The sequence below is a fragment of the Labrus mixtus genome, chromosome 16 (genome assembly GCF_963584025.1).
Source record: "Labrus mixtus chromosome 16, fLabMix1.1, whole genome shotgun sequence".
NCBI lineage: Eukaryota > Metazoa > Chordata > Actinopteri > Labriformes > Labridae > Labrus > Labrus mixtus.
Genome location: NC_083627.1, coordinates 13690219 through 13706906, shown reverse-complemented (window position 1 = coordinate 13706906; position 16688 = coordinate 13690219). Strand labels below are relative to the sequence as shown.

At 44.2% G+C, this 16688-nt stretch overlaps 1 protein-coding gene across 3 annotated transcripts in view; it reads right to left on the bottom strand.

The window, feature by feature from the left end:
- Nucleotides 1-299: 299 nt before the first annotated feature.
- Nucleotides 300-16688, bottom strand: part of LOC132991394 (protein MTSS 1-like) — a 43935-nt gene continuing 27546 nt past the window's right edge. Inside the window, exons 7-15 of one of the 3 annotated variants that reach the window (XM_061060164.1) lie at nt 16368-16379; nt 9533-9690; nt 9246-9353; nt 8462-8559; nt 7968-8190; nt 6274-6375; nt 3438-3608; nt 3194-3350; nt 300-2823 (exon numbers count right to left, since the gene is read on the bottom strand). In XM_061060164.1, coding sequence (XP_060916147.1) covers nt 2177-2823; nt 3194-3350; nt 3438-3608; nt 6274-6375; nt 7968-8190; nt 8462-8559; nt 9246-9353; nt 9533-9690; nt 16368-16379 — 1676 coding nt within the window. In that variant the 3' untranslated portion in view covers nt 300-2176. Of the gene's footprint in view, nt 2824-3193; nt 3351-3437; nt 3609-5793; nt 6040-6273; nt 6376-7967; nt 8191-8461; nt 8560-9245; nt 9354-9532; nt 9691-16367; nt 16380-16688 lie in introns of all 3 variants that reach the window. The other 2 variants (XM_061060163.1, XM_061060165.1) reach the window with 2 other exon arrangements.

Here is a 16688-nt window from a genome sequence, read left to right as displayed (position 1 = left end):
AGGTATAGCACCAATTCAAGAGATAGCTGGAGCTGTTACAGAGATCAGGCAGGGAAGATGCAACGTGAACTAGATGAGACTTACAGCAGCTTGAATAAGAGGGGAAACTAGTTAACTAGCATGCTAATTAGCTAGTTAAATTCCCTGCTTTATCTTAGCTACCAAAGCCTCTGATGGCATCGTCTGTGGTCTTAACATCTTTTAGGGGAGAAATGTGAAAAATACTGTGAGATACATTTTGTTAAGCAGGGTTTGTAGAAATGTTAAGTAGCATTCTTAAAAAACTGAAACTTCTAAAATGTGTTTTTGCGCTAGCTAGCATCCAACTTCTACTTAAAGCTGCTACATAAGATAACATAATTAGAGCTTATTTAAATTTAGGGGAAATTTGTAGAAATCTACTTTATATTATGAAATATCGAAATGTCTTTGAATAATTTGGAGACAAGTAGTCTATCTACCACATCAAGAAAATGTAATCAGCTTTGCTAATGCTAGCGAGCTAAGACCTCCATCATGGCTGCCAGGTTTGTCTTAAACGACCTAAAAGACAGTTTATAACGATAACACCATTTTATTTTTGCCGATTAATACAGCTCACCACCAGCAAACACTGTCTTCACTGCAACAGACCAATAAAATCCATATTACTCCAATGACTATGTCTAAGAATGACCACAGGACTTTTAGTAGCGACCTCTATCAGCACCACAGACTTGAAGTGTTCGCTCACACGGTGCACAGACGCTACAGAGATGGTATTTTAGCAGCAGGTGAAAAGTTGAACACTGAACAGAGAGATGGTCAACCTGACGGCCAACAGTCACAGATAGTCTGTCTGAAATACTGCGTGACGTAGGATAGCTTTAATGTTTGAGAAAACAAATTCATAAACTAATATTGAAATAACAAAAAACGACTGGTATAAAAGAAAATACAGATTTATCCACTATCAAAAGGATGTTTATACCAGCGACTAAAAACATGATTTAAGAAAATAAAAGCAGACTTTATCTATGGGGTTGTTGGCGTCCACAGTACCTGGTTGGTTTCTGCTTAGGCTCAACACTGGACGATTTAAGGCCCTGATTTACTCCCCAACGATATGGAGTCATAACGATCAAACATGTTAGATATTTATGACTCCAGATCGAGCTGCCTCCGACGGAATGCAACAGCCAATGAGAGCGAGCAACCCGGGTTTTGCGTACTTTAAGAGCTTTTAATATCGTTTAAGATTTGAAATAATAATCTTGTGTGTCATCACAGGGTTATGAATCTTTCTCTGATTTAAAGGCTAAATTCTAATTTCATATCGGGACATGCAGGTCAATCTTGTGAATGTTAAAAGAACCAGATTATGTTGTAGGTTGAGTTCCTTTCTTTAACACAGTACTCTACATATAAATTCTCTTCCAGCTTTAGTGGAGGCTCCTCAAACCCTCCATCTACGTCTTTACAACAAACCCATTTCACTTTAGTCGAGAACATTTCAGTTCACTTCAGCACTCGGGCTTTTGGCACCTTAAACAGGAGACGAGGGGGGGTGACGTTAAAGGAGCGAATGAGGAACAAAACATACAAACACGTCAATATAAATATGTACATACAAATAATGATCTTTTGAAAACACTCCGTCATTCAGCTCGCTCTGATCTCTTCCCACATCCCGTAACACTGCACACATCAACATTTGTGTTCTCGTCCTCTCTGCTACACGAGTCACCTCCTGCAACTCTCTCCTTTTGGACAACTATAACGTGTGACACCTTTTCTCATGGACTGAGGTTGCCGGGTGACGTGATGCGGATCAGTCTAGTGGAACAGGAAGTGAAGTACCAATGGTTAAAAAAGCTTCTTTTATCGTTGATAGTTTACTAACTCGTCTAGAACCACAGACGGAAAAGCGCTCAGGCGTTATTTATTAAATGTGTCTATGGCGAAAAGGTGAAGTGCATCAATTTTAAATAGTCTAAATCAAAATTTGGCAATAATGTAATGAACTCACTGCATCATCAGATCTTCCTTAAAAGTTTAGTTGGCACATTTCTAAACTGATCATTTTTCAGAGTCTCCGGGCAACCTCCTCCTCCTCTCCTGTCGTCCACTTTGATGTCATAGCTCTCATTGTGCGTCCTTTGAATGCAGGAAATCAAAATGTCTCCGGTTAAACTTCTCATTGAATAATCGGCGCCGAGCGGTCGTTGGTCGTCGCCTTCTTGAGCCTGACGCCTCGTCGAATAGCCACCAGATAGTCCTCCACCTCCCCGTACTCCGTCTCCTCCAGGAGCTCGGGGAGATAACCGCGGTCCCACTCCACCCGACCGCTGGGCTGTGGTGGAGGGGTGGGGGGATCCGACCCCTTGCGTACCTGCTGGGTCTGCCAGGGGCTGCACTTTGGTGATGTGCTGGTGCCTGGTGTCAAAGGGGTGGTCGGTGGGCTGAGTGGTGTTCGTGGTGTGCTTCCGTCCTCTGATGAGGACCTGCTGGGGAAGCCAGGATGCTCGGGCACGGTCGGGGTTTTCACTGGGATCATGGGGGGCTTGATGGGGATGGGGCCCAAGCTGAGGCCCCCAGAGGGCCGTCGCAGGTTGGGTTTGGAGGACGGTGTCCTTCGGATGGTGGCAACTCCCGGGGTGATGATGGCAGACGGGTGGGAAGGCAGCCCGGCGGTGGAGGCGGGGCGTTTGGACTGGAACATGCGGCGGTAGGACTGAGTGATGTCGCTGTTTCTGGGGATTGTGGAGGATTTATCGAAGTCTGAAGACTGCTGCTGCTCGCCGTCCTGATCGGCTCCCACAGAGTAATAATCACAGTCTGATACTACAGGAAGAAGAACACAGTTTGATTACCCTCCATCAGTATTCATAAAGGATGGATAACTAAAGGATACTAAACATGGAGTGTCTCAGGCTGCTTTGGGTGCAGAGGTTGTCAAAGCTTTAAAAAAACTAGAAATCATCGGGTTTATGTTTAGTCAAAAGAGAGAGAGCCATTTCCAAAAAACGATTTAAACAGTGTGCAGAAGTTTTCCTGCAGTTTTTGTAAGTCAAAAACAATAAATGACCTAACATCGGATGTCTCAGACTTCTATCGTTGTTGCCTTGGTTTCAAACAGGTATCGATATCGTTTGATGTAAACTAGAATCAAATCAATGTTTAGAATTCAGGGATCATGACAATCCTGGTGTACCTTGAGAGGGGATGGCGTCCTCTGAGCAGCACGGTGTGTTGGTCTGGCTGCTGTAGCCACTCGAGCCCTGCAGAGAGTCTCTGCTGGAGCCGTGGATGTCCAACCTGAGGCCCCGGGCCAACACTCGAGCCAGCTCCTCGTGGGCCTCGCGGTCCTCCTGACAGGGTCGCACAAATGAATCACAAATGAAATGGTTCTGTGTGAGCTGAAATGAATCACATGTTTTAAAGAAACACCATCTGACCTTGGTTGAGGTCACAGAGGGGCTTCCTTTAACCCCTGGTGGTTCCTCTCCAGGTGTTGTGGTAACATCAGCGCCTTGGTAGCTGCTGGGATCTGAAGTCTCTCTCCTGTCCTTGCTTCTCTTCAGGGTGTTGACCATTCCCTGTTCGTATGGACCCGGTTTGGCCCAGTCCTACACAGATGAACAGCATCATGAACAAATCAGTAATACAGCTGCTGCTTTGTCAGTATTAGATGATTTCTTTAAACTTCTGGCCCTGATAAAAATTCTTCTCTTAAAAGGTCCAATCAGTGAGATGTGTAGTGAGTGAAATGATAAAGTGACCTTACTATATGATCAGACATTAAGGAAACATGCTATGTTGAAGTGCTGGCTTCTCTGACAACAATGCAGCAGCCAGTATGTCCTCCTACTAACTTTAGATTCTGGTCCTGAATGCTCTGGATTTGTTAGGACCAGAGAAGGTAGGCGGTTTTAAGGCACCCTCACACGGCCGTTTTGGACGCCCCTCGGTTAGCCAGATATGAGACCAGTTATCAGGTCAAACCAACAGGTGTTGCAGCGATGGAAGCGGGCAAGAGAACTGGTTCAGATAGAAGTGATTGTACCCGACCTAAAAAGCCTCTGCATGTTTCTAATAAGCTCCACGAGCAGAAACGTGTTCAAACTAGGATCAATATCGGAGATGCTTTTGAAAAAATGGAGAGAGGTTAGAACACAGAAAGGTTTACAGACCGATGCAGAGCTGGCTAAACACTGAAGCTTCAGTGTCCACCACATGACAACCTGCTTGAGCATTGACTCTAGAGAGGAGGGGGCGGGGGGAGACAGCTCTCTACAATGTTTAGAATCTGGACTGCAGAACCCATTTCAAACACTAGCCCTGCATCTCAGTTCTCTTAAATGCTATCTCCTTGGTCCTTGCTCCTTGGCCGAACCGGAAGTAGTTCTAGACCCGCCATGATAAGGAACTTCCCAAAGCTCTTATAACTGAAAGGAGGAGAGAGATCTGAGGAGCGATGACCGAGGATACACAAGAGCTGACTTTGCGGAAGTCTTTTTACTGACATGCACGCCCCCTTATTGAATTTCACTCACTGATTGGACGCTGCAGTGGATCAGACTTCAATGAAGCGGAGTTTAATAACGGAGAAAAGAAGGACATTAAAAAGATGCTAAACGGACCGTCAGACATTTAAACAGATTATAAACATCTGTCAGTTCGTAAAGAGTAAGTCTGTGATGAGCTGGGATTAAAAAAGTGTCTGACATTAAGAGTAACAACGAAATATAATGTAGCCTATAAGTTCTATAAAATAAATACCTAAGAGTGTATAGGCCGATCACTCCCAACATTTGATTTGTTTTTGATTAACTGTCAAACAAAAAGTCTGTTAATATGAAGTGTTAAAATAAGAAGATTATAAATGATTTCTTCATAATAGTTTTCTTTTCATGATCACTCAGACTGTTTGCCCTTGCTGACAGAGGGAGTCTGTCAGTAAGAAACACATTTTACATTCATCATTATTTACGTTCGTAAAGTTTCATAAAAGACTGATCATTAATGATCTTCTGTTTGGAAAATATCACGTTTTTTCTCTATTATTTAGAACTCGTAAATAATTGTCAGTATTCCTGAGACATAAGTATCTGTGTTTATAAAATACAGAGTTCATTGTCGAAGTAGAAGTCAAAACTAATACAAATAATAAATAGATAATTTAATATTAAATATTTTTGTCAGTAGAAATTGTCCTTTTGGTTTGAAGCAGACTGTAGGTTGTTCTTCATGTGCAGGTGTTTGTCATCAGATAAAGTACACAGATTAAACACTGCTACTGTGTGTACTTCATTAGAAATAATACAGTTCATATTTGTGCGGACATAAACAGCTGTTTAAGTCGACTGACAGCTGAACGTGATCGGCTGATGTCATCATTACAAACGGACGTCGCTTCACGTGACGCTACAGAGGAAAGGACGTCTCATGTCTCTTAAAACATATCTCCTCATTTCCTCTCTCCTCTGCTTCGTTTCCTTGCATCTCTCCATGCATCTCTGGTGGGAGGGACTAAGACGCAAGTGGAGGAGGCAAGTGGAGGACACTTGGATGCAATTAAGGGAACTGGGATGTACCCTAGGTGTCAGTTACATACTGCTCCTTTAAGATTCTGTAGTTTCAAGTTCTGCATGTAAATAATGAAGCTAAAGCACTACAGAGGGAAGGAAAGGGAGACTGAAGAAATGTGTGTTTGTCTCTAAAGTAAGACAAGAAAGAATGAAACTGTAAGAATGAGATTTCAGACAAAAACAAGGAATACACGAAGACAGATCGGGTGGATGAGGATCAAACCTTCCAGGACAGGACTCTGGACGATGGGACCAGTCCGAGAGGCAGGGACTCTCCTGATTGGCCTGAGCCTGAACGACACCACGGCCAGGTGGGAGACATGGACGAATAGGATGGCGAGGAGATGGGAGAGGAGGAGGAGGAGGAGGAGGAGGTGAAGTATGGAGGAGGGTGGAGGTGGGTGTCCTGGGCCTGCAGTACCACTCCATGCAGACAGAGGGCAGCGGGATGGTCATAACCGTTGAACAACTAAAGGTGAGTGGATGACGGAGAGGCAGGACAACAATTCATAAATTAAAGATGGCGGTTTCCGAAATGAAAACACAACAGGAGTGAAGGTGGAGACGCTCATGACCTTTGACATTATTCATTATTAAAGCTGTCTAAAGGTTTTTATTTAGATAAAACCCATCGTCGCCATCTTACGCGGTGTGTGTGTGTGTGTGTGTGTGTGTGTGTGTGTTGTCATGTGCAGGCGTTCACCTGTTGCAGCCCGGTGTGAGGCTCGCTGTGTGAGGGTGAGGAGGAGGAGGAGGAGGAAGAGTCCTCACTGACACACTCAGACAGTAAAGGAGACACACACGACTGCAGCAGAGCCATGCAGAGCGCACACACAGAGATTACACAACACAAGGAGAGCAGAGAAACAAAAACAGACAGAAAAAGAAGCATAAGAAGAAGAAAAAGCATGAGCCACAGGTTAGTGATCAAAACAGTCTCTGAGGCTTAAAGCAGCACAGAGCAGAGCATCTATTAGTGTCAGCGTCAGATACAAACAACAGAAGAAGCAGCAGCTGTTAGCACAGAGAAGAAGAAGCAGCAGCTGTTAGCACAGAGAAGAAGAAGCTGTTAGCACAGAGTAGAAGAAGAAGCTGTTAACACAGAGTAGACGAAGAAGCTGTTAGCACAGAGTAGAAGAAGAAGAAGCTGTTAGCACAGAGTAGAAGAAGAAGCTGTTAACACAGAGTAGACGAAGAAGCTGTTAGCACAGAGTAGAAGAAGAAGAAGCTGTTAGCACAGAGTAGAAGAAGAAGAAGCTGTTAGCACAGAGTAGAAGAAGAAGCTGTAAGCACAAAGAAGAAGCTGTTAGCACAGAGTAGAAGAAGAAGCTGTTAGCACAGAGTAGAAGAAGAAGCTGTAAGCACAAAGAAGCTGTTAGCACAGAGTAGAAGAAGAAGCTGTTAACACAGAGTAGACGAAGAAGCTGTTAGCACAGAGTAGAAGAAGAAGAAGCTGTTAGCACAGAGTAGAAGAAGAAGCTGTTAACACAGAGTAGACGAAGAAGCTGTTAGCACAGAGTAGAAGAAGAAGAAGCTGTTAGCACAGAGTAGAAGAAGAAGAAGCTGTTAGCACAGAGTAGAAGAAGAAGCTGTAAGCACAAAGAAGAAGCTGTTAGCACAGAGTAGAAGAAGAAGCTGTAAGCACAAAGAAGAAGCTGTTAGCACAGAGTAGAAGAAGAAGCAGCAGTAGGTTCAGCAGGATGGATGAGCAGCTGAAAGTTGTGAGAGCTACACACAGAAACACATCGTCTGTTTGCGTCTACACCTGCAGACTTCAGGAGGTTTGTGCAGCTTTAAGAAATTACAGATAACGTTAGAATCAGAAACTTTTTCACTGATTCTGATTAACGCTGAAACACTTTGTGGTCACTAACAGTGAATATTTACTCCTTTACTTTGTTTCATATCTTTTAAATTAAACTTCTTTACTCTGGGGGACAAAAATAAACACGTCATGATGTCACTCAGTGAAAATACAGCCAAGGTTTTTCTGTTTTTTTCTAGTTTAATTTGAAGGTTAAATGCCCCTGAACCAGAGCTCAGGAAACCCTGTGGAGAGAAAGTAAGCCTGAGGGTGACTCAGCGCCCGCGCACACACACACACGCACACGTGCACACACACACACACACACACACACACACACACACACAACAGCAGCACGGTATCCTAGCAACCTGCAGGGATTTGTGACCTCGATGCTGGAAGAGGAGTCGATCAGAATAAAATGAGTGTTTGTGTTTTTCATTTGACTTCATTCAAAGTGTCACACTAACTAACAATATCCATCCACAGGTGTTCCTGTTGTTTCAGGTGTTTAGGATTCAGGTGTTTCTCTGGTGTTTTAAGTGTTTCAGGTGTGTAAGGTGTTCTTTCTCTCACTGATCTGTGCTACATACCTGCGATGTTTCCGGGGGCATGGGGGAGGGGGATTTGGACTGGAAGGCGTCCTGGGAGATGAAGCCTGAGTCATGGGAGGAGATGGAGGAGAGGCGTGCGGGCGTCTGCTGCGGTAGCACCGAGGAGGAGGAGGAGGAGGCGCGGTATCGGAAATGTGAGGTGGGGGAGTGACAGTGTGAGCCACTGGAGCGCGAGTCGCTGCTGTTCACGCTGTTCAGGCTGCTGCAGGACGATAGAAGACACGAGAAGAGAACAGGAGGAGTTAATAAAGAGGGAGGAAACTTTTGTTTAGAGGAAAATCATCGACTCATGAAGACCCTTTAAATCCTCCACACAGATCAAACACATTCAGATTATTTCTAAAGTGCAGTTCCACCTGTATACCACAGGATGGCAATAGAGTACAGTCAGAATAAAGTGATCAGATGTATCAGTTTGTTTTGAAGGTTTGCTGGGATGACTGATGACTTTTTCTGTAGCCATGGTAACCAACCTGCACATGCTTGACTTCCTGGACACGGTGGTGCTCGGAGACGAGGGCGGAGTCTGGTAGGACCAGGTGCACTCAGAGCCCTTCAGGTCGACGATCACCTGGACGGAGAGAGAAAGAGGACAAAATGATGACACCAGTTGGTCAGATGTGGGCAAGTTTATTTTTTAATCAAATAATTCTCAAATAAGACTTTAAAATGATTAAACACAAGAAGATGTCATCAAATATAAGAGCAGCAGAGTGAACATGAGATGTTTGAGTAAACATTAGGACTTCATAATATATATATGTACTTTATGTTACCTTCATTCACTGCTCTGTATGAACCTAAAGGGACATGTCTAAAGGTGTCATAGCTGTAATAGCTGTCAGCTGGAGCCTTCGCTTAGATAGAGAGAGAGAGAACGGGGAAGGACATGCTGGAAAAGAGCCACAGGTCGGACTCAAACCCAGGCTGCTCGCTCTGAGGACTACAGCCTCCGTACATGGGATGCGGCAATTTTATTTACACCACTACATCTTCTGGGGGTTTAAGGTCAAGATATCAGAGCAGGGAATTAACAGGGGTGAATAACAATGCCCCCACCACATGGGGGCAGTGTTAGAGGTCAGTGCTGATGAATGTCGACTGTGATACACAAAGTTGTGTTCAGTAAGGTGTGATTAAATCTGTGCAGTTTTGTCTGCAGTAACGTCCTCAAAAAGGTGAAAAAACACTTCAAGTGCAAGAATTCAAAACATCAGGAACCAATCAGGACAGAGTGTCAGCAGCAGGCGAGCGTACCTGTTCGCTGGAGGCGGGCAGCTTGTGAGGGTCCATGGTTAAAGTTTTCAGGTCGTCTGTCAGAGTCTGCAGGTGAGTGATCTCCCCGAGCATGGACATCTCCTCCTCCTGACACACAAACATCAACAACTATGTAACCACACGATCACTACAACGCTCCATACAGACGAGGCGTACTGACCACCACCTGCCGCAGCATGGACATCACCTCCTCCTGACACACAAACATCAACAACCACATTACCACACGACCACTACAACGCCCCACCCAGAGGAGGCGTACTGACCACCACTGGCCGCAGCATGGACACGAAGCAGCAGAATCGACTCCTCTCCTCCACCAGCGCTCTCCTCACCGCCTGCTTCTCCGTCTCCTCCAGCAGTAGGTATTTATCACTGACGTCCTGCATGGCGCTGTCCAGCTGAGGCTGCAGGTCCCCGCGCCCTGCACACACAGAAACACATACATTTGTTATTACACTGGAACATATATGAATGTTTTCATCCCAGACTGTCTGCCGATTACTTTCAGAAACTAAAGATATGTTTGTAAAAATAATTCTGAGACAAGTGAAAAACGTTCTTCATGATTTTCTACCAGCAGAGGAGACGATCAGAATCAGAAAACCCAAATATAATCATCCGACCGAGCGGTTTGAAAGAGCAAAGGAGCAAATCCGTACATTTCAACTAGAGAAGTCAAACAGACATTTTTTTCCCTTTTTCTTGATAAATAACTTGATTATCGTTCTGTCATTAAACTTGTTGGTGAGTTAAAGTTTCTGTCAGTGAACTTAAAAAATAAAAGATTACATTTCAGCCCAGCAAACAAAGAAAACACATCTTCAAACCAAACACAACTTTACTGAGCAATGTTTAAAAAAATAACAGAGAGGGAGTTTAAGAGCGGGTCACATTTCTAGGCTACAGTGTGCCTGTATTTCCAGTCTTTATGCTCAGCTACGCTAACCATTGTTTTTAAAGTCTCTTAAATGTTCATTAAATTATTGAATGTATGTCAGAGAGAAAAGGAGAAAGACACTGAGAGGTTGTGTTCAATAAGGGTGTTAAAAGTTCCTGAAAGACGTTGAGCCTCTCCTGATCTGTAATCCAGTATAAGTAATGCATCATTATCCAGCTGGTAGAGACAGCCATTGAAGAACACAGGGAGAAGAGAGGGGGGGCAGATCTGTAGCTTCAATCAAAGTACAGAGTGCTTATTATCTGTGAAACTTGATCTTCAGTTTCAGAGAGAGATCAGTCTGTTCTCAGGCTGGAAACATGCAAACAACACACAACAACATTTAAACACACCAATATTCCAACACTCCAACACTCCAACACAACAACACAACAACACACCAACACTCCAACACAACAACACAACAACACAACAACACCCCCACACACCAACACAACACACTAACACTCCAACACAACAACACACCAACACTCCAACACAACAACACTCCAACATCCCCACACACCAACACAACAACACTCCAACACAACAACACACCAACACTCCAACACAACAACACCCCCACACACCAACACAACAACACACCAACACTCCAACATCCCCACACACCAACACTCCAACACAACAACACACCAACACTCCAACACAACAACACAACAACACTCCAACACCCCCACACACCAACACAACAACACACCAACACAACACACCAACACAACACTCCAAAACACCAACACACCAACACACCAACACACCAACACTCCAAAACACCAACACAACAACACTCCAACACACCAACACTCCAAAATACCAACACAACAACACACCAACACAACAACACTCCAACACAACACACCAACACAACAACACTCCAACACACCAACACAACAACACTCCAACACAACAACACTCCAAAATACCAACACAACAACACCCAAACACACTAACACAACAACACTCCAACACACTAACACAACAACACTCCAACACAACAACACACCAACACAACACACCAACACAACAACACACTAACACAACAACACACCAACACTCCAACACAACAACACTCCAACACACCAACACAACAACACTCCAACACAACAACACACCAACACTCCAACACACCAACACTCCAACACTCCAACACAACAACACACCAACACAACAACACAACAACACTCCAACACACCAACACAACAACACACCAACACTCCAACACAACAACACCCTAACACAACAACACACCAACACAACAACACACCAACACTCCAAAATACCAACACAACACCCAAACACACTAACACAACAACACTCCAACACAACAACACACCAACACAACAACACAACAACACTCCAACACAACAACACACTAACACAACAACACTCCAACACAACAACACACCAACACTCCAACACACCAACACAACAACACACCAACACTCCAAAACACCAACACTCCAACACACCAACACAACAACACTCCAACACAACAACACACCAACACTCCAACACACCAACACTCCAACACAACACACCAACAATCCAAAACTCCACCACACCAACACTCCAACACAACAACACAACAACACACCAACACTCCAACACCCCCACACACCAACACAACAACACACTAACACTCCAACACAACAACACACCAACACTCCAACACTCCAACATCCCCACACACCAACACAACAACACTCCAACACAACAACACACCAACACTCCAACACAACAACACTCCAACACCCCCACACACCAACACACCAACACAACACACCAACACTCCAACACAACAACACTCCAAAACATCAACACACCAACACAACAACACTCCAACACACCAACACTCCAAAACACCAACACTCCAACACAACAACACACCAACACAACAACACTCCAACACACCAACACTCCAACACACCAACACTCCAAAATACCAACACAACAACACCCAAACACACTAACACAACAACACTCCAACACAACAACACACCAACACAACAACACACCAACACTCCAACACAACAACACACTAACACAACAACACACCAACACTCCAACACAACAACACTCCAACACAACAACACTCCAACACAACAACACAACAACACTCCAACACACCAACACTCCAACACTCCAACACACCAACACTCCAACACTCCAACACAACAACACACCAACACAACAACACAACAACACTCCAACACAACAACACACCAACACAACAACACACCAACACTCCAACACAACAACACACTAACACAACAACACACCAACACTCCAACACTCCAACACAACAACACACCAACACACCAACACAACAACACACCAACACTCCAAAACACCAACACTCCAACACACCAACACAACAACACTCAAACACACCAACACTCCAACACACCAACACAACAACACACCAACACAACACTCAAACACACCAACACTCCAACACACCAACACAACACTCAAACACACCAACACACCAACACAACAACACACCAACACTCCAAAACACCAACACTCCAACACACCAACACAACAACACTCCAACACAACAACACACCAACACACCAACACTCCAACACACCAACACTCCAAAATACCAACACAACAACACTCCAACACACTAACACAACAACACTCCAACACAACAACACACCAACAATCCAAAACTCCAACACACCAACACTCCAACACAACAACACACCAACACTCCAACACCCCCACACACCAACACAACAACACTCCAAAACACCAACACTCCAACACACCAACACAACAACACACCAACACAACAACACTCCAAAACACCAACACACCAACACAACAACACTCCAACACAACACACCAACACTCCAACACACCAACACTCAAACACTCAAACACACAATCACTCCAACACTCAAACACTCCAACACACCAACACTCCAACACACAATCACTCCAACACTCAAACACCCCAACACTCCAACACACCAACACTCCAACATTCCAACACTCCAACACACCAACACTCCACCACACAATCACTCCACCACACAATCACTCCACCACACAATCACTCCAACACCCCAACACTCCAACACACCAACACTCCAACAAACACACCAACACAACAACACTCAAACACACCAACACTCCAACACACCAACACAACAACACACCAACACAACAACACTCAAACACACCAACACTCCAACACACCAACACAACACTCAAACACACCAACACACCAACACAACAACACACCAACACTCCAAAACACCAACACTCCAACACACCAACACAACAACACTCCAACACAACAACACACCAACACACCAACACTCCAACACACCAACACTCCAACACAACAACACACCAACACTCCAACACCCCCACACACCAACACAACAACACTCCAAAACACCAACACTCCAACACACCAACACTCCAAAATACCAACACAACAACACTCAAACACACTAACACAACAACACTCCAACACAACAACACACCAACAATCCAAAACTCCAACACACCAACACTCCAACACAACAACACACCAACACTCCAACACCCCCACACACCAACACAACAACACTCCAAAACACCAACACTCCAACACACCAACACAACAACACACCAACACAACAACACTCCAAAACACCAACACACCAACACAACACACCAACACAACAACACTCCAACACAACACACCAACACTCCAACACACCAACACTCAAACACTCAAACACACAATCACTCCAACACTCAAACACTCCAACACACCAACACTCCAACACACAATCACTCCAACACTCAAACACCCCAACACTCCAACACACCAACACTCCAACATTCCAACACTCCAACACACCAACACTCCACCACACAATCACTCCACCACACAATCACTCCACCACACAATCACTCCAACACCCCAACACTCCAACACACCAACACTCCAACAAACACTCCAACACCTCAACACACCAACACCCCCACACACCAACACAACAACACTCCAACAAACCAACACACCAACACACAAACACCAACACACCAATACTCCAAAACACCAACATCCTAATACACCAACATCCCAATATTTGGACCAGAAGGAGGAGCTGTAGAGCAGTGAGGAAAACCCTTGATTGTTGTTTTTCCTCCTCTTTCAGAGGATCATGTGGTAATCTGATCGTCTCTTCAGCTGCGTTTTAACGTGCAATTAAAGTTAGATTTCTCCTCCAGTGAGAGCTCAGGTCACTTCTGTGGTCTGTTGGTCAGACGGAGGAGACTTCTGTTCTGTCAAACTTGAAATCAACGTTCCCTGGCAGACGTTTCTGTGATACAGAGAGGAGAGAGACGACTGAGAGCTTCTGTCAGTTCAGGTTTTTACAAAGAATTTGAGGAGTTTGAAGCCAAGAAGATAAGAAAATCTGTCTCACGTTCTGTTTGTTCTCTTCTCTATCTCTCTATCTTTTCCTTCTCTGCAGATGTTTTTCTTTTCTCCGTGCTTCTCCCTTTCATTTCCTCCTCTTCTGTCCTCAAACTCGTTCAGGAAGTCACACACATTCACATGCACACAGCGCTAACACTGTAGAATCCACATACACCTGGACTGTATAATGTGTTACAATGTGGACACAGTTATTCATCTTTTCTGTTCTTGTGACCCAAAATGATCTAAGAAACCTGTCTGTTACATTCAAACTGGTGAAACCTCTTACATAGACTTTTTTCTCCAAGTACTGGAGCGCAGCCCTCCCCTGGCAGCCCTGCAGTGTTCTGCAAGGTTTCCAGAGAGCTGGCCAATCAGAAGAAAGTGTTCACGTTGGGACCTCAAAGAGACAGCAGCTGAAACAAACTGTTTCAGGCAGAGGCTGAAATTAGGGTTTTTACTGATGCCAGTATCAGATCGATAAGATCATGTAAAGCTGCTAAAGGTTTCACACACTGACAACATGAAAGGTCAACATGAGGACAATATGGGAGCTGTGAATGTTTATCTCTGCAGGGTGACTGTCTCTTTGTCTGTCTTATCAAGACATCTATTCCTTCATTGTCCTCTCATCTCTCTCCTGGTTTTATTCATTTCAGCTCAGATGTTTCATTTTTACTTCTCTCTCTCTCTCTCTCTCTCTCTCTCTCTCTCTCTCTCTCTCTCTCTCTCTCTCTCTCTCTTTCATTCCAACACAACTTCCTCCTCCCCGTTTCCTCACTCTTACTCCCTCATGACGTTCATACCACAGGGATCCCACATGACCTAGGGATCACCACAGTGAGACAGATTAACACTCTGGGGACCATGAATGGTTGCACCAAATTTCAGTCATATCCATCCAATAGTTGTTGAGATTTTTCAGTTTGGGTTAAACTGGTGGACAAACCAAAGTGACGGAGCAGTCCTTCAAAATAAGACACTTTCTGTGTTTTCTTTTTTCTTCCATGTGTGTTTAATCTCTTAAAAGTGTTCAAAACAAACCTTTAAATTATCTCTGGTGGATAAACTGTGTCATGAGTTTGTTTTTAATAACTGCAAACATCTTCAGTGTGTCATAGTCTGTCTGTCATAACGACATGACATAAAGAGTCATAAAGATACTGTTTCATTACTCGGCTGTCTTTGTGAGGGTCTGTGATGGTGAATATTTGGGCGGTGCTTCAGTCATCCAGCTGTTGGTTGTGGTTACATGTTGGTTGGATTGCGCCACATTGTTTCCTGATGATGTCTTACATAACGAGCAGAGGAAACTCTTTACTTGATCTTGTTCAGTATGTGTTTGGTGTGTTTTGTGGTGTTCATGGTTTAAGTATGAGTCACACAAACGTCTGAACCACGTGGGAACGTCTTTGAGTTGAATTAAAGCTGGGTGTGATGGAGGAGGTGACGGAGCAACACCAACTGTTTTGTGTCTCTCACAAGACGATCAGAACATGTACTTGGGCCTTAAAGTCTGGATCTGGATCCGGTCGATCCAGTCCACTGAGACATTTCTTTGAACAACCAAACTCTGATTTTCATGAACACAACGCAACATATAAGGTCAGAGGTCGTAATTGCTCCACAGCGGATAACGATGAGTCTCAGTTTGTCAGGAATAATCCTCACAGAAAAAACATAGAAAAACAAGAGACGGAAGAATATTACTTACCGAATACATCAGCTGGACAGAGCAGTGCATGATGGGACGCCATGAGCAGAGGGGGAGAAAAAAAACATGAGATGAACTTTGAACTGTTCACATGTCTTCATACAGTCGTCATTATGTTCTTTCACGCCACTTAATCATCCCATTAAAGAAACCACAACGCCTTTCATTATCGCCCACTACCCTCAGAACATTCCTTTAAACTCAGAGTGTAGTTGTACATGTTACTCAGGGAGGAATTATAAACGTTGACGCCCTTGTTAATATTTGATTGTGTTGTGTTGTTACGTAACGGAGCCACAGAGACTGTTCAGATCAAACGTC